Source organism: Saccopteryx leptura, chromosome 1, assembly GCF_036850995.1.
Source record: "Saccopteryx leptura isolate mSacLep1 chromosome 1, mSacLep1_pri_phased_curated, whole genome shotgun sequence".
Taxonomy (NCBI): Eukaryota; Metazoa; Chordata; class Mammalia; order Chiroptera; family Emballonuridae; genus Saccopteryx; species Saccopteryx leptura.
This window is the reverse complement of record NC_089503.1, coordinates 72,929,188-72,956,665: the sequence shown is the minus strand read 5'-3', so window position 1 is coordinate 72,956,665 and position 27,478 is coordinate 72,929,188. Positions and strand designations below refer to the sequence as shown.

At 34.7% G+C, this 27,478-nt stretch overlaps 1 protein-coding gene across 3 annotated transcripts in view; it reads right to left on the bottom strand.

The window, feature by feature from the left end:
* Nucleotides 1-27,478, bottom strand: part of TMEM135 (transmembrane protein 135) — a 379,338-nt gene that overhangs the window by 31,830 nt on the left and 320,030 nt on the right. For all 3 annotated transcript variants that reach the window (XM_066370393.1, XM_066370383.1, XM_066370402.1), the window contains one exon: nt 576-617. In XM_066370393.1, the coding sequence (XP_066226490.1) occupies nt 576-617 (42 nt within the window). The remainder of the gene's footprint in view (nt 1-575; nt 618-27,478) is intronic.

Below are 27,478 nucleotides of genomic sequence, written 5' to 3'. Positions count from 1 at the left end.
ATCTGGCAACCCCATCTAGGGCTGATCCTTGAGTACCAAGTTATTTTTAGAGCCTGAGGCTGATGCGTTCCAGAGCTAACCTCAGCACCTGGGGCCATGCTCTAACCAATGGAGCCACTGGCTGCAGGAAGGGAAGAGTGGAGAGTAGGGGGAGAGAGGAGGAAAAGCAGATGGTCGCTTCTTCTGTGTGCCCGGACCAGAAATCACACCCAAGACATCCATAAGCCAGGCTGATGCTCTGTCCACTGAACCACCGGCCAGTACCTGGTAATTATTTTCTAATATCCCATGATATAAGGCACATAATAGGCCCAAAAATAGATGCTGATTGATTTAGGGGGGAAAAATCTAATACATTTCTATTTTAATGAAATATTCACATAATCACTTTTGTGACTTTTAAAATTACTTTCAACTTAAAAACTGAGTCAATGACTGTTATAATTATGTATAATAATACTTCTTACTCCCTCCCTTTCTTTCTGTCATCTGTCTCTCCTCCCCCCCAAAAATTTTTTTAAAAAGTTAACTTGCAAATGCTCTTAACATAAATGAAAATAAAATATGCTCCTTACCTAAGTGCAGAGAATGTAAATCCTTTCAAACCATCTTTGCACCTAAAACAATAAAAATTTATAATGATTAAATAATACGTTTAAGATATAAATAGTATATTAAATAGCTATTAAAATTTTTCTGAAAAACGATTTTCTAAATGGTCAAACAACAATGAAGCAAGCTATCTTACACAAAATGATTAAAATAATAATGTTTTCCTATGTCATATTTACGTAACTTTGGACTCAATTCTCGGATCTGCGGGTTAAAGAGAGATTTAAATAAATCTTCTAAGGGTTCCGTGTGACCTTGAAATGTAGGCTGGGAGTGGACCATTCTCCATTCTATCCAATCCATGGGGGAGCAATTTGTTTTGAAGTAAAAGGACATATACACCTGCTGGGTATTATGTATAGGTCAATTCAAGGTCCTGACTTCTCCCTATTTATTAATTCAATGAATGCAGAGCAATGTAGAGTTGGCAGGCACAAAAAAGCTTCAAGTTTAGTTCAACAGTTTTAACTTCTGAGTAAGCCCAATCAGATAACATAGCCTGGGAACAGGAGAGAGGACAGAGAGAGGATTCTAAATTGTGTTTACTGAGTGCTTCCCTATTTACTGCTAGGCATAAATTTGTGGGGAGGGGCTCTTTATATGTGCTGTATTAATTATATCACAACTTTATGAATAGTTGTTTCTCTATTTCATAGCTGAGTAGAGCCCCTCTCCCAATCAAATGCAGCAACTTCCCAGATGTCATGAAAGAAACAGTACAGTAGTCAGAATTCAGCGGGAAAAATATGTTCCTCTAACTTAAAAGTTATTGTTTTCCTCTTATACCTCCTTCTGAGAAAATGTATTCTTTTTAATTAGGAAAGACAAATTACATAAAAATTAAGAAAAAAAAAGACTGTCAGATCTACAAAAACTGTTTTAACAGAATTTTTAAATGAGGATACTATACTGGTCTTAATGGCCTACTTTATAGATATAATCAAGTTACTAAAGAATCTTTGACTATAGTATAGATTATCAAAACCCCTTGGAGAAACTATAAAGATAGGCCAATATAATGATGTTTTACTATATGTTAATATGACCCTGACTATTTTTGGATAAAAAGTACAACCTCAAATCTAACTGAGGAATTCTCTCTGTATACCTTTTATATAACAAGTCACAAAGAAAATGCACAAAAATATAAGAAACTACCTCACAATTTTATTGGAGGACATATAAAAACTCAGAAAGAATTTAATCCATGTGTAGAGATGTTTTAAAACATTAAGCATTCATTTCAATTAATAAGCAACATGATCTACTTTGTGGTCATGTTAACAGTGAGAAATGTAACCACAAAATTTAGCTAACACACTACATAATTACCTATAGAATGAGGGTAAAGGCAAGAGAATTCCTATGTTAGGCTGCAAATGTGCATGGGAAAACTATAGCATTAAAAATCTTAAATTTATCTTTTTCCATCTGAAGAAAGTGTTTCTCAGTAATTTAAAACCCATAATTAGGTAATTCCTAGATAGGTATGGTAGTGAGGAAGTAGTAGTCTATTGACTGGATAACAGAAAGCAGCAGATTGATTAAAAGATTATATACAACTGGGAACAAATTTTGGCTTTAGTATGTTATTGTTAAAAAATAGCCATTTATCTTTGTGCAGTGCTGAATAGACAAAGGATTCTGACAACTTGGTCTAGTCAGGATTGCATATTGTGACCTTCAACAATAAATCTAATTGCAGACCAAACATCAAAAAGTAGCTTTCAAATATAAAAGGGCATATACAAATGAATTTGCAATTTCATTATGATGGAAGTTTGGTTCTTTCAGCAGAACCCTGTGGGAAGCACTTCATATTGATAAAGTCTTAGCCCAGATTCAAAAGGGGCTATTCTTCTTTCCATTCATGTGTATAAGGTCTGTTAATGTAATTGAGGGTCAGATGCCTATGTCAAAGGAACAAAAAAGTAATTATTCCCATAAAAAGAATCTTTAAAATAGTAATACTGTCTTGTATTTTGACACCAAGAGTATTGTTCGAGTCCTAACCTATGACACACTTTGTATACTCCACGTTAAATGTAAAAAGTATGATATAAACATCAAGTTTATAAAAGCAGACCCCATTAAAAGGTTCCTCACAATTCCATAGATTCAGTTATTATAATGTAAATTAAATCACATCTCCATTCATGTATTGAGGCTCACTGATTTATTCAACAAATATTGACTGAGTGCCGCCTATGTATAACCACTGGTTTAGGTTCTAAGTGAACAAAAGAATCCCTGCTTTCAAAAGGCTGACATTCTAGGGTGGGGAGAGAGAGAATTTAAAAAACGAGTATGTCATGTGATGATAATTGCTATGGCAAAAAGAAAGAATAAGGGGAGAAACAGTGATGGAGTCAGGCCTTATCTTTTTACACAGTGTTGTCAAGAAGGGCCTCTCTGAAATAAAATTTGGTAATCTGATCAGAAGACTTACTGAATTGAGGGAAGAGCATTTCAGTCCGAAGGAAGAGCAACTACAAAGCCCGATATGAGGAGTCCGCATGGTATGTAAGGAGAACAACAAGCAGACTACTACTGTAGCTGGAGCAAAATGGGGTGGGGGCACAGTGGAAGGAAATGAACTCACAGTGATAGCGATGGAGGGAGACAGTGGTCTACAATTCTTATAGGGCCCTTTAAGCAGGTTAAGAACTTTGGAAGGTTCTCAGCAGAGGAGCAACAAGATCTGTTTTGAATTTTAAGATAATCACTTTGGCTGCTGGTTGGGTAATAGACCACCGGAGGGCACAGTTAGAAACAAGGAGCTAATTCCCAAAATGACTGTGGCTTGACTAGATCCAATGGCAGAGGTGGAGAGGAGTGATAAGATTATGAATGTATTTCAAAAGCAGAATTGGCAAAATTTCTTGATGGTTTCAATGTGGGGTGATAGCAAAAGAGAGAATTTGCAAATTACTGAAATATTTTCAGTTTGAGCAGATGGAAAGATAAAATGCCCATTGATTGAAGTTAAAATGCCCATTGATTGAAGTAAGAAACAGTATGGGAAAAACAGGTTTCAGGAGAAAATCAGTTTTGTTTTAGACATGTTAAGTTTGAGATGCCTGTTAGCTTTAAATGGAAATGTTAAGGAAGTAATAAGCAGCTGGTTATAAAGGTTTGGATTAAAATATTAAGTCTGATTCATATGTAAGTAATACTTAAATCCATGGGACTGGTTACAATCATCTAGACATTAAATGTCGATAGGAAAATACAAAAGAACTGAGTATATTTTATTCCTCCAAAATTTATAGTGCAGAAAATCTCTTCTATATAAGAAAAAAAATAGTTTCTCTTCCTAATATCACTCTCTTATATTGTCTCATATTTATTTTTGAGTATACAAAATGTATTTAACTGATGTGTACATAGACTTTTCTATTAAATTTAGTCTATGCAAATGACAAATAAGTAGTATGACCCAATCCATAGTTACTGAATCTCTCTATATTTGTAAGGTTCTCTGCTATGTATGACATAATAACAAAACCAGGGAAGACAAGGAGGAAAAAGAATTTGCTACATTATATCAAAACAACTTAGCTGATATACAACTAATCACAGAAGTCCAGGTTGGAATTAAAAGACCATGTACAAAAAAGTCAAAAGTTTAATATTGTTATTAGAATAATATTTTTGGTAAAATGCCAGTGGGGGAAAACCTACAAAGAAAAAAATAAGTTTTTCAATTAGAAGTGTTGTAAATGATAGTTAAAAAAAAATTTTTTTTTTTTCACAAAAGAATTATTTTCCGATGTTTAATTTCCATGAAATTACTTCCATGAGGTACTTTCAACTTTATAACAACATTGTACCAGCAGATGTCACTAGTAAACCATTTTTGGAAAAATTTGTAGTTCTTTGATGTGCTTTTATATCAAACATTTTATTGAAGGTTTTCCCTTATAAACACATTTATAGGTATTCAAAACGTTGCTAATCTTAGTTAAATTGCATTTACTTCACCCAAGTAAATATTGTAATATTAAACTTTAAATAATAGGTGACTCCTATTCTGTAGGGGAGCAGAATTTGCCACAGCAAAACATGCCTTTTTGGCATATTTTCTTTTAATTGAGGTAACAGGTTAATAACATTATATAAATTTCATGTGTACAACATTATAACTCAGTGTCTGAGAAATCTAGTTTCCTTCCATTACCATATATCTGACCCTCTTCCCCCAATTTACCCCTTCCACACATACAAATACTTCCTTCCCCTCCAGTAACCACCATTCTGTTGTCTCTATCTATGAGTTTGTTTTTGTTTTGTTTTGTTCATTTCTTTTCTTTTGTTTTGTATTCCACATATGAGTAAAATCATACAGTTATAGAAAGTGGTCAAAAAGATATAAGTTTTTAGTAGGCTATCTATTAAATAGGATAGTTAAGAGGCATAAAGGAAGACATAACTTCTTATTCTCTGTATTTATATATCATTTTGAATTTATTTACAAGTGTACATTTATATGTTATTTGTGTAGTTTGTTTAATTCAGAACATCAATACTTGAATGTTTAGGAAAAGACTAAACAGTTTAAAAGGTATTCACTTCTATTGTACCAACACAATAGCAGAGAATGTATATCTCAAACTAGTCAACTTTACTAATTAATACTGAGGTGAAAGTTATGCTAGAAGTCATAAAATTACTAAAATAAATGGTTTAGACTAGAATTTTCTGAAACTATCATCTCAATGAACATGGATAATTATGTGATCACAATGATAAAAACATTCAGTAAGAATCAACTTCAGAGTTTTTTCCCACTTGTTTAATCACTGAATTGGTTGGAAAGAAACTCAAATATTGGATAAATATTACATCATTTCTCTTTTTTCATTCAATAATCACTTATTGAGCGTCTAACATACAGATGATGTAGTGCCGCCAATCACCTTAAAAAAGCAAAGATAAATTGTATACTGTATCTGACTATAAAAAAAGGTGTCTGTAAAGCTATCTGTATGTTTGTCAAATGAGTGAAAATAATCTTGACTAAAAGCTCTACTACACAATTTCTTTTATCAGGAGTGCTTTCTAGGGGCTTGCCCACTGCATTTGTGATTTAATTCAGCTTCAAATTTCCTCAGTCCAGCATTTTACACATCATCTGTCTCCTTAAACGATTTGTGAAAAGTAACGTATGTGAAATCACAATTAAATATGCTAAAAGATTGGCAAAAAATAAACACAAGTTGAATTTAAAATGGTTGTGCACATTGATAATTCTTAAATTATTCTCATATATTGATTCTATCATAATTATCTAAGTCAGTCCGTATCAAAAATGAAAGTTATATTCTTATATGTGAAAAGAATTATTTTTAAAAATTCAAGTATATTGTGGGTTTGAAAAGAATGGCATAAAAATTTAATTATAAATTATAGTTACAGACAATAGCTGGATCTTCAAATTTTTGATTTGTCTAATTAGTTATCATTGGTACTGAGAACATAAATACATTTGGAATAAACAAAACTTAAAAGTTTAATCTGAGAGTTAAAAAAAGGAGAACGCCTATCTAGATATTTTAAATTTGATACTCACAGTTGTCTGCAATTTAAAGAAAAATTCATGCAATTTAAGTTTCTTTTTCAGTTAAATTTCTCTTACTTTGCTTTTAAACCACATTCTGATTAATTTTCTTAATCCATTCTCAAATGTTGAAGCTCACCTTAATACTCAGTTATAATTTAGTAATTAAAATTTGATCAACAACTATAGCTTTTGATTCACATCTATTTTTCGTAAGGATATCAACAAGTTTAACAGGGAATTCATTTCACTAATTATTTTTGTTTTGCTTTTTCAAAAATCTTCATTGTTCTAATCACATGTATACTCCCAACAGGTTAAATCAATCATTTTTATTTACTACTCAAAAACTGTAGTGAGTGATTAAAATAAGTTACAGTGCTTACATATACACAACAGGTTATTCCTAAGTCTACTATTGTTTGAATAAAATAGACTGAGAGAGTTCAGTTTCAGACTGCATATGGCACTTAATATAAGAAAACAAGATAACTAATGCTATGTTCCTATTTTAAGAAAATTCACATACAAAAATCTAAAGTTAGAATAGCAGCAAATTAAGAAATTTGGGAAAGATTATTTTGTTACCTTCATGAACACATTATATATCTACAAAATAATTTCCAATTGGATTCCTTTAAATAGTGAAGTCTCCCAGTGCATTAAAATTATTATTTTTTATTCTGGTAAATATTTTACAGCACATTTATTTTATACAGAATGGAACACTATTTGTTCTAAAGAACCTAAGGAAAGTTGCTGAAGCAGGCAGCAGTTATGGGTAATCAAGTGCGATTGTAAGTCCCAGATGAATACGGTGCACTTTTTTCTGGTGTGTCCTAAATAGAAATTGGAAACATTTGGATTTAAATTTACAGTAACAACTTCAATAGAATCAGGTTTCTTCTTAAAATTTGAAGAGACTAGAACTCTTTTGCTTTAAAATCCAAACTAAGGAAGGTCACACTCCAAGTTGCCATCAATTGCTAAGGAACCAAGAGTCACCTTCAGACTGTGTCTAAGAGAAATGTTAATTAGGATGAAATTCCCTCTCAGAATGAACCTAATCAAACCTGAAATGTCATGTGTTTAGACTTGACAAATTAACTACGTATAGGCAAAAACCAAATTTAAGATCAAAGTGGTATTTTATGTAAATCCAAGAAAAAAAACTTGCCAAGTTTTTAAGATCTAGCATTGCTATGAACAAAAATTATTTACATTAAACAAAATTATAACCACAATACTGAACTGATCTATTTTTAAAGACCTCAAGGCTGGCAAGTATTTTTATTTTTTCCCTTCCTATAATGCTGGTGAAAAAGTTTAAACCAAATGTTTTAAATTATACAGAATCTTTGAATCAACATAAATTTATTTGCAAATGCACGTTGGTATCTATGTCATTAAAATAATACGATGGTGTCAATATTCTTGCTGTGGTTGTGGAGAGAGGCTGAGGTGGCCAAGTTCCCACGCGAGGCTGAGGGCTCTGGACCACGAGGATGTCTCTCTTTAGTCTGGGCTACTACTGTCCTTGGCTGTGAGCAAGAGGAAGCTGCAGCCCACCTGAGCTGCCCCCAGCCTAACCCTTCAGCAGTAAACAATATAAAACAACTTCCTAAAGACAAGCCTGAAAGTTTGTCGGAACCAGAGGTTGTAACTTTCTTATATGAGATTCTGATGAAGTTGTTCAAGATGGAGTCAGAGTGTTCGTGGAAAAGAAAGCACAGCAAACACTTTTTATGAACTATGTTGAAGACAAATTATTGAGTGAGTTTGTGTTCAATAATCCAAATGTCAAAGGAACTTGTGACTAAGGAAAAAGCTGCAATTTTGACTCCTTGGGACTACTCTGGCTGTACCCTTCAGGACAGCCCATGGAAGTCCTGGACTTACTCAAGAAATCATGTGACTGACCTGTGCTTAAGATTTCTAATGCATGGCTGACTTATGAGGAAAATAAAGTGATCTGTTTTGAAAATAAAGCCACTGTGTTAGGTTTCAGAAGTAATCTATATATTCTTTTAAAGGAGAGAATGCGAGAAACCATCAGTCTGTTTGGTTCCTTTTTCTGATCTCTAAAATCTTACCCTGCACTTAATTTTCTTCTATCCTTCCTATTAGAACCAGTTTCATGGAAGATGCCTGCTTGGGAGGATTTCAGGAAACACATTCTCTCCAGACTGTTGTTGAACAGTTCAAACGTACATCTCCAACACAAATTGATGGTTCTTAAACTTCATAGGCAGAAAGTCCTGACTGCTGTGTTGAGATGGTAGTGCATTATTTTTCTACATTTTTATCCAAAATTTCATTATTAGATGCCTCATTTGCTCACCCTTTAGCAGCATCAGACATTAGAGGAAAGTACCAAAGATTTCCTTGAACTACAGTGCAGAAAGGCTTTGAGTGATGGCATTAAGAGGTAAGAAACACTTCGCGCACCATTTTCATTCATTTCTTTTGCCACCCGGAATATTTTACTCAGGGCAGGATCTCAAGCAGACTTAGATCCGTTTATTTGAAAGGTCTTTTACAAGCCATCAAGCCCACCTTCTCAGTTTTGTGTCTGAGGAAGCAAAGTCCCAGGGAAGCAGAAGGCCTTGTGTCCATCTGCACACTGAAGAGCAGGCACTACTCACACCTCTCTTCCTGTGACACCAGCCCAGCACTCGGAAGCGGGCAGGCAAGGTAAACGGTCAGTCTGGCTTCTCTATCTGACTGACATTTCAGTAAGATTTCTATGTAATTTGATGGAGATCATATTTTTATTCTGAGTGAAAGGAATCTTATTTTAAAATTCATTTATGTGAATTACCATGTTGTTTCTTTTAAACTATGAAGCAGTGGTTTCTACTAGACGGAAGATATTGCAGCAACCCAGAAATACCCATAGGAATGTACTAGTAATTGTGAAGCAGAACATATGGGTCTTTTCTGAAAATTCCCAATATGCTCACACTTTCTGGATCTTAAGTCCAATTGCTAAAATTTTTAAATCTAATATTTTAACCTAACATTTTAAATTTTTCTTTTTAACAGTGGACCTTTCATCATTTAATAATTGACTTTTCTGGCTCTGACATATTGTTTTATAAGATATATAATTTTCTATAAAGCCTTATGAATCAAAGTAGCTGAGCTCCTTGATATTTGTCATATTTATTAAAGCACCTGTCACGAGATGCACCAAAACCTAGAGCTGTAGCTTGATACTCATGGATTCTATTAATATAATTGTCAACCCACTTATAATTTATGAAATTCTGAATATTATAATTGAGTTGTTAATTAAAAAATGTGGCCTCCTTGTGCTCATAAATAATAATAGTAATATAGCAATTGGCTTTCATATTGAACAAAACAGTAGCTATTTTAAACTATAACATTAGACTATATATTCTCATAAATTTATGCTTGTTTATTATCAAAGCTCAAGTGTAAATTAATAAAATATGCATCTCCATGGAGCAAAAATATTTTGGAAACTTTTGTAAAACTATTTTCCTTTTAATTAATTAAAATTTTTTATTACATTTTCTTGGGTAACACTGGTAAACAAATTATATAGTTTCAGGTGCATAATTCTACAATACATCATCTGTACACTGCATTGTGTGTTCTCTACCCCATCAAGTCTCTGTCCTTCACCATTTATCCCACTATACCTTTCTCTACCTTGCCTTCCCTCCCCTACAATCACCACAATAATTAACTAATAGTTACAGAGTATCATAATCCTAAAAGAAAAGCATTCACCTCAATGATAGAAATTGGGCAAGTTAACACATATTGGAATCTTGCTGGCCTATATAGATGGTACTTGAAAAATAATATATTGGAACTAAAGTAACCTGTGAGACTTATATTTTACAGATTAAGAAACCAAGGCTCAAGGAAGTTAAGTGATCTGCCAGGAAGCAGAGTTTGGTCTGAGACATCCTTACACTACAGTAAAATCATTTTACATCCCAATCATCTAATTGTGACTGCTGAGGTCTCACTGTGGTCACTGTGGAAAGGAAATACTACAGAGAAGTAGAAGGACCTTGGGCTGTAGAAGAGAAACCACAATCACCTGAATGAATAGAGAGCAATGCTCTTCCAACTGCTATTATGCAAAGACTTTACCAGAGTGATAGGGGCATGGATGGTTTTAAAGGAACCAATTTCCAATTTCTTACTTCCATGTGTCTCTCTGAACATGACTGCCTGAATATGTCCTCTGGTCAGGAATCTATGCTGGCTTTCCTTATCCACCTCCTCCTCACAACAGCTATTTTTCACTTCAGTCTCTCCAGTCTCCTGGACAATCATAAGGCCTAACCTTGGTATTAATTTGCCACCTTTAGAAACTTCCAAAAGCACCTCAATCCCAGACATGACTACAAAAAAACAGTACTGAATTGAAGCTTCATTGTGTTTCATACCATATACCAAGTAAAAAACTGAACTTCTGTAAGCAATTCATGAGATCACTTTTCCCTTATCTGTCTCTGTGGAAAACTGTATCACTACCTTCAGACACATTTCACATTTCCTCACCTGGTCCTTGGCCATCCTGGTCCTTCCAGGATGCTCTCTTCAACCACCCTCCTTTTTCAAGAGAAGTCCTGCCAAGTCCGTCAGGAAGGGCAATTTCTCACAGTTACCTGTGACTATCTCCGAAAGTCCTGTTGTTCTTTGGGGAGGTGGGCAGGGGAAACTTAATAACTCGAACAAACATCATAGTAGTTTTCAAAGTTATCTAATCTACTCTACTAAATTTGGGTTTCTTACGGCACTTTATGTATCTATATCCTAGAAATCAAAAGAGTAATTTATAAAGTTTACTTCTTTAATAATGAGGCTGGGAAATATTTTGTTGTTATGGCATTTACTGAGCAATTTGTTTATCCAGGAATATAATTTGACAGGCTCTACAAGTCAGGAAAGGCTAGACTAGTGATTCTCAAAGTGTGGTCCCTGGAACAACATCAGATGGTAACATGTCAAGAATACAAATTCTTGATCCATACCCCAGACCTACTAAATTTAAAAACCCTAAGAGTGGGGACCAACAATCTGTACAATCTATGTTTTAGGAAAATCTCTGCATGATTCCAATGCACACTCAAGTTTGAGAATCACTGGGCTAGGTTATGTTGCAGTAGTATAATTTCCATGGTTTTCCATAGCAACACTTTATTTCCTGCTCATGTTACATGTCAAACAAGGTTGGCTATGGCTCAACTACATGTCACCTTTATTTTGGACCTTAGGATTATGGAAAAGCATCTATTCAGATCTGCTGATTGTTAGAGCAGGAAAAAAAAAAACCATATAGGACATTAGGTCCTGACGCAAAGCTTCTGCTCAAAAGAAAGCACAAATCACTTCCACGCATATTTGATTAGCCAAAGCAAATCTAAGGCCAGGCATGATGTCAACAAGGGCAGGGAAGTATAATGCTTCCCCAGGGAGGGCTAGCAAAGGTTTTTGAAGAGTAACGTAGTCTGCCATTTAGGCCAAGCATATTACTGTTGAAGATCAATTGTATTTGTTTATGATAGTTAAGAAAATTTAAAGCACAATTTCTTTTTTCCTCCCAAATCCTTACATCATTTAGTCTTTTTCACAATAACACCAATATTTCACTTTAAGTTTGATAAGCTTAAAAACTTTTGTTACTGGTTTCAGAAATAGGCTTGTCCTACAACATATTAATATTTTACAAGACAGCATAGACATGTGTATTCTGAGTTTTTTCTAATTACTAAAGCTTTCCAAAATTTCACATCATTCAACTATAAATCCCAAGTAATAAATATGCATAAATATTCAGTGCTTTAAGGATAATAAAAATCTGTTGCTTGCCAGTCACCATCCAATCAAGAATTCATCTAGGCTAGCTCTGTTACAAAGAGTAACTTCATTTCTGGGAATCATAATGTAGTTCTATATATTGCTTTGTATGTACACAATACAGTCCCATCATCTAGTTATTATGAGAATAGGGAATGATGATGAAAAACAAGACTATCAATAAGTCATATTGAATGCAACAGTTAAACACTTTTGTGTAATAAATCTATCTCTAGAGAACTATGAAGCAAAATTTACACATTCATTCATTTGTTCCATAAATAATTATTAAGCACTGATACAGCAGGGTTAAAATGAAGGGATATAAAGTCAAGCAAGCAAGTCGTTTAAATTCTGTGTCTGTCTCTCCATAATTAAAATACAAATAATAAACTAGTCTCATATGAATATTGCACTATGTGCTCACTAAACTATCATATATTACTACTGCTTCTGCTATTGCTACAACAAACAAAATGGCAAAGATAAAGGTATGGCAGTTATTGTCTTCAGCATTGAGACTATAAAGAAAATATCCCTGGCTGGTTGGCTCAGCAGTAGAGCGTCGGCCTAGCGTGCGGAGGACCCGGGTTCGATTCCCGGCCAGGGCACATAGGAGAAGCGCCCATTTGCTTCTCCACCCCTCCGCCGCGCTTTCCTCTCTGTCTCTCTCTTCCCCTCCCGCAGCCAAGGCCCCATTGGAGCAAAGATGGCCCGGGCGCTGGGGATGGCTCTGTGGCCTCTGCCTCAGGCGCTAGAGTGGCTCTGGTCGCAACATGGCGACGCCCAGGATGGGCAGAGCATCGCCCCCTGGTGGGCAGAGCGTCGCCCCTGGTGGGCGTGCCGGGTGGATCCCGGTCGGGCGCATGCGGGAGTCTGTCTGACTGTCTCTCCCTGTTTCCAGCTTCAGAAAAATGAAAAAAAAAATAAAAATATAAATAAAGAAAGAAAGAAAGAAAGAAAGAAAGAAAGAAAGAAAGAAAGAAAGAAAGAAAGAAAGAAAGAAAGAAAGAAAGAAAACATAATACTGTTGTTCCTGACCATATCAAGTTCATAGGCTTAATCCCTGAGGTGAAACAGTGAGCTACAAACTGCAAGAAGAAGTACAGATAGCATCTGCCATGAAATTAAAACCAGTATCTAAAAAGGTCCAACATTACAGCCCTCCCTCCAAAGATACAAAGAGATATACTCATATTAGCACATCATTATTTACAAATCAAGGACAACAGTACATGTGACATAAACTGGCAAATGAAAAATTGGCCTGACCTGGAAATGAGTCCATTGACATGTGAATGCATCAACAAACTGTGGCATACAAGGAATCCTACTCAGCAATGACAAAGAAAAAATGATAACTTACTCATCAAAATGGATGAATATCCCCAAAATGTGGGGGAAGCCAGACACATAAGTGCATGCTATGTGATTCCACTTATATGAAATTCTAGGAAAAAGAAACCTAACCTATATATAGTGCCAGAAAGCAGATAGATGTGACCCTGATAGCAGAAATGAAGGCAGGGTCAGGAGGAACTGATTGCAGAAGAACACAAGAGAACTTTTAGGAGTAACAGCTAAGTAACTTGGCCTCATAGAGCTTCAGTTTCCCCAAGTGTGAAATCAAAAATTCCTTGCCACAAGAGGAGTGTTATGAAAATGGGTCCCTAAACTCCTTGTCCTTTCTGTGAGGATCTCATGGGAAATCTTAAATCAACCTTACAGCTCCACTTCTGTGAATTTTGGGGGGACAGCTGGGCAAGAGAGGAAACAATAGGAAATTAGTTATAGTAATACCATGATATTTCTTGAGAAACTTTAGAAAAAAAAATGTTAGCTTCTCTCAAACTTTATTGAAAGTGAAATTTGACAACAGGTAGAAAACTAGAATAAAAAGGTTTTGATTCCTCAGACTATTTGGAAAACACCTAAGTTTAATATATATGCTTTTATCTTAAAAAAAGGAAAATCCTATCTAGCCATACTAAATGAGGAAGAGGGAGGAATTGACTATCATACAAATATGTTGCACCCATATTCTTTCTTTTTATTTCCTTTTTATTGAATTTATTGGGGTGACACTGGTTAACAAAATTATACAGGTTTCAGATACACAATCTCATAAACCATCATCTGTACACTGTATTGTGTGTTCACCACCCCAAGTCAAGTCTTTATCCATCACCATTTAGTGCCACTACACCCTTCTCCAATCCCCCAACCACACTTCTCACTGGCAATAACCACACTGTTGTCCGTGCCCAGGACTTTTTTCTTTGTTGCTCAACCCTTCCACACCCCACTCAGTACCCCCTCCCACAGCTGTCAGCCTGCTCTCTATGAGTCTGTCTCTATTTTGCTCTATTTGTAAACCCACATTCTTCCAAAAAGAGCCATTAGTATTGCAAATAGAGTTCAGTAAACAAAAGTAAAGCCATCTGGAAGGTATTTCTTAGATATCAATTATGTAGCACTGATCATTTTAAAATGCAAAACAAAAGACAGCTACTCCTACTTGAGCAATGTTATTTACTTTATCAGAGCCAATAACATTAATGACTTAGAATAGTCTTAAGATTATCATGAATTTCAACAGAAATGATTGGTTCACCTATAAATAGGTCAATAGATATATATTACCTGATATGCTGAGAGGTAATATATAATTCTTTTCCTTCTGGTGAGCATTCTTCTCCCATATCAGACTCCATAACTGATTATGGTAAGACAGAGTCTGAGAATTGCATTTTTAATACTGTCTCTTCCATGAAATAGTTAAAGACAAAAAGAATTATGATTCGGAGCCTTAGTTTCTCTAAATATATAATGAAAGGACTGAATTGAATGGTCCTTAATATTACTCACAACTTTAATATTTTAATACAAAATATTATCTACAGCATTTTATTATTTGCTCAAATAATATTATCTACTCAAACAGTCCCAATATGATTCTAGGTCTCATATTAAAATACTATAACTGGATCAATACTAATTTTGTATGAGAAGAACTGGAACATTCAACTCTACAGACCACTGAAGATATCTCCTTATATGTTCTTAGTAGAAAAAAAATCCTGTATAATTAACATTCTACCCAAAATAAGAGAACTTCTAATACATGGTGAACAAACTAAATACCCAAAAGTTCAAAACTATATTTTACCTTCAAGGTAGCTTGTCTACTTCTATTAGTCTATAATACTTCCATATATAGAAACTACCTGAGTTCTGTTGAATAAAGTGCGGCACATAACTAAAGTATATTTACAGAGTACGTTTACAGCACAACTGTATTTGTCATAAGCTGACTTTGCAACATGCTCTTGCTTTGCCAGCTAGGAAAGGAGGAACGTACATATGCAGTACTTTACAGAAAAATTCCCTAGAATATTTAATGTATATGCGATCTAATAGTTAACAAAGAAATTTCTTAGAACATTTAACAAACATACATTAAGAAACATTTAAAATTATATAAAAGATGCTAACAAGACATATACAAATACACACACACACATATATAGTCACACAATACACATACTTCTTTTAGGATTATATATGTCCTTTTTAAAAGATGTATAAAACTAATGTATGGGTGCAATCTAAGTAGTCCTATTTACATTTTAATTCCCTCCTTGAATAACATCCTGGCTAGTGTCCATTCCTTGTAATTTAATATTTTCCTTTGCATACGTAAATTAAAATGATGCTTAGACAAAAGCATATTATTACTTAGAAGGGGAAGGGATAAACCAAAAAATATATATACATAACACATAAACACATCCAACAGAGTGGTGATGGCCAGGGGGAAAGGAGAGTGGGAAGTAGGTAAAGGTAGGCAGAGGTGGGGTAAATGGGGACAGAAAGAGACGCTGCTACAGGCGGAGAGCGTAGAATGTGGTGGGCAGATGGTGGTTTGTTAAGCTGTGCATTTGAAACCTATATGGTTTTGCAAACTAATGTCATCCCAATGCATTCAATAAAACAAAGAACATTATTATTCAGAAACGTAAAAACTAACTTTCTGTTCCATGCTACATGATTAGGGATTCCCTGTGGGACTTGGCAATAAGGAAAAGTGGGTGGGACACTTTAAAATCCAAACTATCTTGGCTTTTGTCACTCTGAGACTATAACTTGGTGAAAAACGTATTTTGTCTTCCAACAATCTTTTATGCAGAGGCTATATTTTAGGTTTTCAGTACCCTGTGAGACAAATACTTAATACACACAATGATGTTCTGTTTTTATTTTTGGCAACAGTGTATGAAAACAACATTCTTAGAGTTAGTCAGGTACACTTTCCTAGAACATGAGGTCACCCAACAGCCAAGTGGCTGACAGGAAGGCAGGTTTGGCCTCCAGAAGCCTGTAATGGCTGCTAGCATTTAAATATAGGAATTTACTTCTGACTTCCGGCCATTGCCTTGTTATGCATCTGATTTTGGTAGAAAAAAAGAAAGAGTATTCAAGCTTCGGGTCAAAATTTCAAGAGGCTGAAAGACGAGACTCAAATGAAAACAAAAAAAGACAACCAACTGTACAGCAGGGCAGAAGGAAAATAACATTCTTATATTTCATTTAAAATAAAAGCGTCTGGTCTAGCCTTCTTTAATATGAAGACATGGAGTTGAAAATATTGTATTTACTTCTCAATAGTTCATTCACTCCTACTAATTCTACATTTGAGTCAGTATAGAATACTTGCCATAAGATTCTAAAGCAGAAGACAGAGCATAGTTTGGCTTTTCTAAAAAAGTAAGCCAGAAAGTCAGAATGTAGGAATGCACTGACGGAACCTGAGAAAGACATGTAAGGAATAGAGCATTAGGGAGCTAATAGGCTGAAAAAAATGTAGACAGGGAGGAAAGCTTTGAGGGAAGTAGGCAGAGATTGTTATAAGTCACATTTGTGAAGATATTTCAAATAAGTCTGGATGTAGCCCTGAATGTCATGGCATAATTCAAAAATTTACAAGTATCATTTCAGTTCCTCCTACCAGTAAATGGGCAGAATAGCCAGAGTTGGTCCCAAGGGAATGTGGGAAAGAAAATCAGACACTGAGAGGGTTTCATTTTTAGTGTTCAGCAGCTTTCAGACCTGAAGGTTCTGTTGACATTTCTAGCTTGGGAAGGGAAGGCTGACTGAACTATTGTTATCACCCCTTCCACCTACTCTAAAGACCGGTCTAGAGACCCATGTTTCCCAAAACAGTAAAAAATACACTTCATAAATCTCATTTCTGGTATTCCTGTTTTAAAACACTCAAATTTCATTTACTTTTGCTACTATCCTTGAACCAACACTTATCCACATCATTAGCACAGAACTCAAATGCCCCCAAATACAGTATTTATCAAACAAAGGGATTGGAGGCAATGCAGATAAGCAAAAAGGAGGGATTTAAAAACCTAAAAGCAAGTTAGTACTTAATATGCCTGGTCTTTAGTTTCTTTTTATAAGATAAGGGGGGAGAAAAAACAAAACTCAACTTTAAAAGATTGTGATGAACATAAAATGAGGTAACATACAATCTATCAAGCACAGTGCCTGGATGACAAGCATTCAACATTTGTTAATTCCTCTCTCCCTTTCTCTCAGGTCTTATTTTCTACAATTTGTGGTATTCTCCCTCTCCAGCCTTAAATGTTTGAATCTTTTTTCTCAATTTATCATCCAAGATTTTAAAACTCTACATGCAGATTCCAAGTGATGATTTCCATTTTTATGAGTAATATTATATAAGATAGTCTTTCTATTTTTTTATACCCATAGTCTGTTAGAATGACTAAAGATTGATAGACCCACAAATGTCAATAGATAAGAAAAAGAGAAGACCTAAATAATAAAAATAAACAGAAAGTCATGAAGATACTAGGAAAAGATAGTAAGTACCCTTGAAGTCAAATACTACCAAGAAGGTTGAAAATAAAAGACCTCTGAAGAAGAACATGGGTAGGTAATAATAATACTTACATGGTATTTTATTTGATCTTTACAACATCCAATTTACAGACAAAAAGACTTCCTAAAAGAATGTTAGGAAAACAATGTCTTGTGCAGGATTGCTTAGCTAAATTATTAGAGGAGGAAGTAGAGTTAGAATCTACCATTTGAGACCTAGTAAAGACAGAATTCATACTATAAGAGGTCAAAAGCCTTGGGTAGAATAAATAGAATCACTGAGATAAAATTAATAAACCTGAGGTTTTTAATAATAAAAGGATAAAGGCAGAATAATAGTTATACCAGGTAGAAAGGTCCAAAATCAGAAATGAGAAGACCTAAACATATGAAAAGTTTAAAAGCCACATTTTCTCACAGCAAAGGTAGAATGGTTCAAGAATTCACCCATAGTCCTACATTCCAAAAGAACAGGCTGTAAAAATCCACAAGAGACCAAAACATCATAACAATCAAATGCAAAATAATGGTTCCAGAATCAATCAGAGAATCAGCCAGAAACATTACAATGCTGGGAAAAAGGATCCACAAAGATCATTTCGTCTTGTATCTGCTAGAGCAGCACTCACTGTTCAACAGAAATACAAGCCAAGCTACATATGCAATTTTAAATTTGCTAGTAGTCATATTTTAAAGAGTAAAAAGAAAGAGGTGAAATTTTAGTAACATATTCTACTTAATCCAATATATCCAAAATATTATCATGTGTAAGAGCAGAGGCTGCCGCCATGGCCATGCAGGTTCACACTGGATTTGGGCAGAGAGTAAAGGAACCGTGGAGCCAGAAAATGGTGGGCCATTCCATTTATTCAAGTCTCGTAATGGCAGATGAGCAAACAGGCAGGGAAGACCGCTGCTCTCTCACTCAGGGCTCCCAAAGCCCCGACTCATTCTCTTGGACTCACAGGCCCCTCACCAATTTCAGCAGGGTTCCCAAGCCCCTCTGCACTCTCCAGCAAAACTGGCTGGGCAGAAATCCCCCTTCAATGATAAACAATCACCCCTCCTCACAGAGGCAGACAATCCGCAGTTTGCAATCTGCCGTCTGGAGGGCAAGCACCTGCAGCCTTCCATAGACCATACACACATGGCGCTGCCCCAATACAAGTGAGCAAACATAAAAACACTTGTTACAAACTTGTTTGCCCAACATCATGCCACCAATTAATCAACATAAAAGAATCATTAATAAGATATTTACACGTTTTTCTGTACTGTCTTCAAAATCTGATATGCTTTATACTTGCAGCACACTGAATTTGGACTAGCCACATTTCAAGAGCTCAATAGCTGCATGTGACCAGTGGCTACCACACCAAACAATGCAATTCTAGATAACCACAAAAGTAACTGCAACCTGCATATGTTAAGTCACTTTCTATAGATCAAAATTAATAGGGTGGTAACAGAATGTGTGATATACAACTTTCTTCTTTTCATTTATAGTAGAACAACAAAAATCTCATAGATATCCATAGTACCATAGTAAGTTGATTTGACCATACTGTATATAGCTGTAGGGAACTGGTTAAATATCAAATGAACCCAGTAAGATTATGATTGCACACTTTTTTATTTTTTAGTGCTGGTGTATAATTTTCAAGGGGGCTTTTCTTCTAAGGATTATAGTAAAAAAAAGGAAGCAATCACAAATGACTTTACTAAAAGAAAACTGATAGGTAACCTGATACAGCAAGTTTCATGAAAAGTATTTTATAACTAAGAATTCATATAAAATAAACAGAATTGAGATTTTTTTAAAGATATTTCCTGTTATAAATGATTTGAATCTGAGAAAAACTGAATGTTTCTCTAAAAAAAACAACTTGTGAGTCAACAGAAGTGTGTAGTCTGAGAATAACGATGGCTGATACCATTCTAGAAAATGTTTTTTCATAGAACTTTAAAAATTTTTAATTTATGAAGAAGGCTATGAAACTTAGCTTTAGTAATAAACAGGAGTTTGACAAGTCATGTAAGTAAAAACTAGATGCGAAACTGCTTTCATCTGGTGAATAAAATTAAAAAGCATGGATTCACGGAAAGATATAGAATATGACAAATCATATGGTAAGCATGAATAGAACTGTCTCTTTACATTAATAGAGGCTGTAACTTCTGAATTAGAAGCATTAAGGAAATATTCTTTTGTTATATACTGCAAACCGTTTTTTAGAGAAACCCTACTGAATTCTATTAATTTGGCTAATTAAAATTAGAAAAATATAAATAACTTTTTAAATACATGTTATCCTTCCTTAAAACTAGCCATTCTAATAGCAAATTCTGGAACCTATAATCCTATCAGCATAACAAATTTATTTAGAAATAGTGATTTTAACAAAAATCTAAGTAAAATTCTTAGAAAAACAGAGAATTTAAATTGCTTAAGAAAGACTAGGATAGGCATTTTAACCAGAATTGTCTTTTCCATCTAGATGCTATCTGAAACCCAGACTTCTAAGAGAAAAGCCTCAAACAGCTGGGATCCAGCTTAGATGCACAAAATAAATCACTCTTCTCTGGAAGCCATTCTCAAAAGCTCTAATCAGGTTTCCACAAGCAACAAAACATAAGAAATAAAGAACATTAACAACACTAGTAAACTGGGCTTACTAATTGTGCAGCAAGAGTAAAAATATAATAGCAAGGAAGAGATGAATAGAATTCTTTGTGAAATCTTTGATCATCCATTCAATATCTTTGACCCTTAAGGTCAGAATTTTGTCCCTAATATACTCTTGTAATACAGATACAGAAGGTTTTCTCATTCTAGTCCAAATCCTCACATCATTTACTGGAAACTTAAGTCCTCTAAAATGTGATAGCTGATCGAGTGTGTATAATGAACAAGTCATGTAACAATTCAAATTCAGACCATCTTTTTAAAAGAGAAGGCACTTAAATCTGCCCTGAGAGTAAACCAGACTTGTACTTAGCTATCCTGTATTCCAGAATACACTGCCTTATAGAGAATTAATAATACAAATTATGGCATTTAGTTTCATGTATCATTTTTAGAAATATATAATGCATAAAATTCTCTTTCATGGCAAATTTTCATGTATCACTAAAAACAATCTTAAAATCCAAGCTGTGAATAAATGAGAAATAAGTTTAAATAATTATTTGAAACTTACTATTTTCTTCAGTGGAAAAAAATACCCTTCCAAGGAAATATTTTCCCTTCAAAATATTTTTCTTTCTCTATATAACGAACTTCTCACAATCATATGAAATCAGATACAGCATGTTTTCAATTCCTTAAAAGGGGATGGACAAAGTGCTTATCTCCTATCAGAGAGAGAGAATTAGAAAGGGACTTCTTCCTGATCATTTAGGACTGTCTCAGTTAAGTAATCAATTCTTCCTATAAAGCTAAAGAAATGAAACAAATAGATGGAAATGGTTTCATCCATTTCTTCCCCACACAGGAAGCAGAAGTCCAATTTTAAGATACTGTTTTTTATTAGCCTGTTAAAAATAGAACACATTTTCTGATATTGTATAATTAGACTTCACTTACCATTTTATGGAAGAGTTTTACTCTAATTGAAAACTAAAGCAATTATGACTTACGCCTCCCCCCTTTTGTATACCTTCAGTATACCATGAGGAACAAAATATCCCATTCTACTCTTCCTCAATTTTGTCTTGGCATGTCAGTTATTTAAATTCTCAGTTTAAAATGTGCTGAATATAATCAGTGTAAAAGACCAGTCTGAAAAGCTGTGGATACGAAAGATGGCCTCTCACAGACTGCTAGATACTTACTCAATATCCATTCTCTTTCTACCTCAGTAACAGAAACCCATCACCCATCATCTAGTTAGGCATACTGCTATCCAGAATTTAAAATAAATAAATAAATCCTGGCTTGTACGGCCATGTGACTAAGTTCCAAATAATGATTTGAGAGCAAAAGTGTTGTGTGGGGCTTTGTCCAAAGAAAGCTGATTTCAATAGGAGGGGCCCTCTTCTTTTTTCACCATTCACCTTCCTTCTGGCCTATACGACAGATTTGACAGCTGGAATTCCAGAGCACATCTTAGTACTACTAAGTACTACTTAAGGTCACTAAGGCAGTGAGCTTAAGAATGAAACTTACTCATAAGGGTGGTTAGGACACAATGACTGTGGAGTTACCCTATCAGCCCTGGATTGTGCATCTTGAGTCCTCCTTTATGCAAGAAATAAATTTCTCTCATGTTCAAGCCTTTGTATTTTAGGTTTTTCCATTTTAAATACTGAACCCAATCCTAAATAACCCATATAGGCTGAGAAAATAAGAAACAATGTAGAAAGGAAAAGTTTTATTATTTTATTTATTTATTTTAGGTTAGAAGAGGGGAGATAGTGAGGCAGACTCCACATGCGCCCACACCGGGATCCACCCGGCAACCCATGGCACACTGAGCTATTTTTAGTGCCTAAGGCTGACTGCCCTGGGACCAATTGAGCTATCCTCAGCACCAGGGCCCACTCTCGAACCAATCAAGCCACTGGCATGGAAAGGGAAGACAGAAGGGGGAGAGGGAAGGGGAAGAAGCAGATAATCGCTTTTCCTGTGTTCCCTGACCGGGAATCGAACCCAGGATGTCCATATGTTGGGCCATTGCTCTATGCACTGAGCCACCAGTCAGGGCCTCATTTTTTTTTAAGAGTCATATTCTTCCTCACCTCACATAAAGTAGTTTAGCAAAATGGTTAAGAGCATAGACTTTGGATCCAGACAACTGTATCCAGGTTCTGGTTCTGCCACTTACCAACAAGTTAATTAAACCTCTCTGTACCTAGGTTTATTCATCTGTAAAACTGGGATGACAATAGCCTGACCAGGCGGTGGCGCAGTGGACAGAGCGTCGGACTGGGATGCGGAAGACCCAGGTTCGAGACCCCGAGGTCGCCAGCTTGAGGGCGGGCTCATCTGGTTTGAGCAAAAAGCTCACCAGCTTGGACCCAAGGTCACTGGTTCGAGCAAGGGGTTACTCGGTCTGCTGAAGGCCCGCGGTCAAGGCACATATGAGAAAGTAATCAATGAACAACTAAGGTGTCGCAACGAAAAACTGATGATTGATGCTTCTCAATTCTCTCCATTCCTGTCTGTCTGTCCCTATCTATCCCTCTCTGACTCTCTCTCTGTCACTGTAAAAAAACAAAAAACAAACAAAATGGGATGACAATAACAATACCTACTACCCTCGCAGGGGTGTTTTGAGTTAATTAACATCTGTAAAATACTTAAATAGCGTTTGGCACAATATTAGATAATATATACTAGCTATCATGGTTTCAACCAATACTTATAATAATAAATAGCCTTCATTATATATTTATATTACAATACTGAATGGATTTAAGGAAATTGCTCAATGCAAGGAGCTTTTCTCAAACATAGACAGGGTCCAATACTGGGATATGTGTGCAATCAAATATATTTGTTTAATAAGAGGCGATTTACTCCATTAGGAAATTTTAGAAAGTATTTCCAAGAAAGGTTAATGACATTGTTCAATAAGAAAACAAATTTTATTTAGTTTTATCACTTTATAGATTAAATGATTCATTATTTTAAATAGAAACTGTTATATTATCTTGGTAATTTATAAATATGATCATTAACTCAATATAAAACTTTGAAGCATTTTAAGCAGTATCTGACATTTAGCAAAACTTAACTCCATCATGTATATAATCAATCATATTTACAAATAGAATTCTATAGTCCTTAGATAGTAAATGTTTCATATAATTTATAAATTTTGCACTGATTTCACCGATAACTCTGTCTCTCCTACTCACCTTAGTACTCTTGACTTCATCCCCTACTGATGCTGATTATTAAAATCGATCTGTAACATGTATACTCTATCCCTAACACCAATACACATGACAACCAAAATGTATGGAAACACAGTAGTGTTTCAATCAACTTTTTATTATTGCTCAATAAAGAAATCACATTTACTGAGTACATACTATCTGTTTTACCTTGTTCTATATTATCAACCCTGTCTGAAAAAGGAGTTTTTTGTTTGCGAGTTTTGTTTCTTCTTTGCTTCTTTGACTCCAGTGAAAACTTGCTGCCCCTTAAAGACACATATGTCCTGCAGTCATCTCAAACTAAGGTTGTTTTTACTACATTCTTCCTTACTGGCTATTTCTGGCCTTATACCATTATCTCCAATTCTTTAGTAAAAATCCTGATCATTAGAGCCTCATGGTATTCCGTCATAGCACCCTCTTTGCCTCCTCATCACTGTTGTATGGACTAATCTCTGTCATTCTTCCTTCTTCATCAAAGTTCTAGAATTTAATTCATAATCTTTCTCTCAATTCTAAATCCTTCCATTGTTTTGGGTGACTTCAACATCTACATGTGATCCATGTAATACTCTGGCCTTCTCTCACTTTAAAAAAAAATTTTTTTTAAATATTTTTTTATTTACTACATTTTTTTTAGAGAGAGGAGAGAGAGACAGAGAAGGGAGGAGGAGCAGGAAGCATCACTCCCATATGTGCCTTGATCAGGGAAGCCCACTGTTTCAAACCAGTGATCCCAGCATTCCAGGTCAATGCTTTATCCACTGCACCACCACAGGTCAGGCTCCGGCCTTCTCAATTCCAGTGAATAATTCCACTTCAATCAACCATCTACTTCTATAGTTATTACCATAATCTTGTCAAGCTAACTACTCTTGAATCATTTATTCAAAGCAGTTCACTTTACAACCACAGACTCCTTTACTTCTAATTCTCTTGATAAACTGCTCCCATTAGGAAAGTTTTCTGGAATCTTAAAGACTTCCAATTCATAAGATTTGTATTTCTTCCCATCTATGAATAATTTCTTTCTTCACTATCCTCCTTATCCAGGTTAAGTTCTATAACCCAAGAAAATACTCTACTCCTAAACTCCTTTCCATTAATCCTTGCAACACTTCCACTGGCTAAACTGCAATGATGCCTGAAACTACTTCTCCTGAAACTATAACTGTAACTTCGCATGTGCTGCGAAGGAAAACTACACGACAAAAAATGACCACCATGCTCAACTGGGTCTTGAACACAGCCCAGCAGTCCTACCATTTTACTCTGATCTATACAAAACAAGTATTTCAAATCCTCTGAATTCTGTTTAGGCCTTTGATTCTCTATCCTTAGTTTCATTAAGGAGCCTACCTCCTACTTTATGAAAAGCAAATATTATCAGACATGACTTTCCAATGAAAGTTAAAAAGATTCATGCCTATAGATTCTGCTTTGCACCATTTTCTCTTTCTTCCCTCCAGTTACATTAGATAGCAGATAAGAGTTATGAAAATGGGGTAGGTTGTTTACAGTGAGAATAAAGAGAGACAAGAAAAGAGCCTAAAATCAATCTCTGCAGAATTCTAAAATTTGATGGCTAAGTAGAAAAGAATGAAACTTCAAGTCAAACCACAAATTCTGCACTAAATACAAGTCAGTTACATTGTGTGTGTGTGTGAGTATACACTCACATATGTGTACATACACATACATATATATATTTACACAAGAAACTAGTTTGGAAGGCAAATATAACTCTAGTGTTTTCCAACAATATTAAACATTAGTCCTTTGATAGATGAAATTTAGCAATGTTATTATTACTGAGATCCAAACAAATCTTTTCCCCTGTGGAAATAAAATAATCTACTTGACAGAATTTTACTAGCCAAGGATAGGGGAAGAAATATGAAATTATTATCCTTTGTAGACATAAAACTTTCTAGTTGGAAAAAAGATAAGTCTTGCTCATCAAGAGCATATGTGTTTTAAGATCCTTAACTATAAACAGTAGGCTTGAGGCCTGGGTGGTCTGTGTTATGTCCAATAATATATAAATTGGCTTATCCTCAAAAAAAATATTTCCTTTTTCATTACACTGAGTAATGGAAAAGATTCAATCTTTGTTCATAAACAGAAAGGTTTCCAATAAAACCTTTTAGCTATAGGTCTATGTATTCTATAAGTCTCTATAGTTCAGGATACTACTCCTCATGAAATACATATAAAAAGCTCTTAAATGATTTTTGCAGTATCTCTGGGTAAACTGGAAATGTGCTTAATGAGAAGTAAATTCTTTCTATGCATACAGTGTGATCACTGATATTTTCTGCACAGTGTTCAATAATAAGCTGTGACCAAAGAATGAAATAAATTACAAAATATCCTATGTGCTACTGTTTTTATCTCAGCAATAATTCATTACTATTTGACACATTATATAAGCCACTTGAAGAAGGATGAATGTCTTTCATTTTATTTAAATATTATATCAAAATGAGAGTTAATTAGGTTAAATGTATCTTTAATATCATATTTGAATATTTTATAAATGATGTAGGACAATTATTTTCAAGAAGTCTTCAGATCCTTATAAAAATTTGGTCTATACATAAGGAAAAGTACTATTCAAATGAAAGAAAAAGGTATTCTTTTTCTGGAAGATGAAGAGAAGAAACCATCAAGGAGTAATACACTCCATTTATGCAGAAAATGGCAAAATGGCTCCATAAAACCATCCAAAGAACTGCTTTTCTCTTTCAGGATGAAAACAGTCCAGTATTCTTCATGCATGATAGGAACTTGGTCTGACTCAGGATTTGTTTCCATACCTGCTTAATGAGTTGGCCAGAAAATATTCTAAAGTCATAACAAAGACATATCATCAGAGTATAAAGAATCCAAAATCATCAAGACCAGATGTGCAGACCTAAAAATCTTGGCTTCTGGCTGGTCTATCAACTGAGCATTAAATATTATTTGTTCTAGCTCTAAATTTTCTCATTCTAAAAGAGCTGATCTAAGTGTGAAACACTTTCTCTATGGAAAGTTAATGAACACCATGAGGAAATGTTTTAGCTGCAACTGGCTATTTTCCAGGTACTACACATGGATTCAGATGTTCACTCAACTGCTATATAATTTGATTCTCAGGACGTCAGTGGTTGAATACCAACAATGCTTTCTTTCCCTATACAATTAATATAATACTTTTAATTTAATTATCTAAATGACAGAAACTTTTACCTTAGATTCTTAAGAAATGCTTCCATTTTTCAATAAATGAAAACTTGTGAGAAACACGATGGCCATCTTGTAAATGTAAAAATATTGATTGTATTGGAATAAAATGGGTAGAAAAAAAACTATGTATTATTAATACCGAGGAGAATAAAATTTAGCTTAAATTTGAATCCGAAAGGTACGCTACTATTATTAAATACACTAAATTAAGTCTAAATAAATACAAATCTAATATCTTAAAGGCAAAAAATGCACATTTAAAAGAATATGGAATTCTAAAAAAAGAACAATGAAAATAAAAAACACATGCTACCTTTAAATTATTCTAGTTAAAATATAAAAAACAAAGCATTTTTTCTCCCCTATTTTAAGATATTATTAACAGCAGCCATGAGCATGTAGTACAGAAACCTTTCATATACATGTAGACTT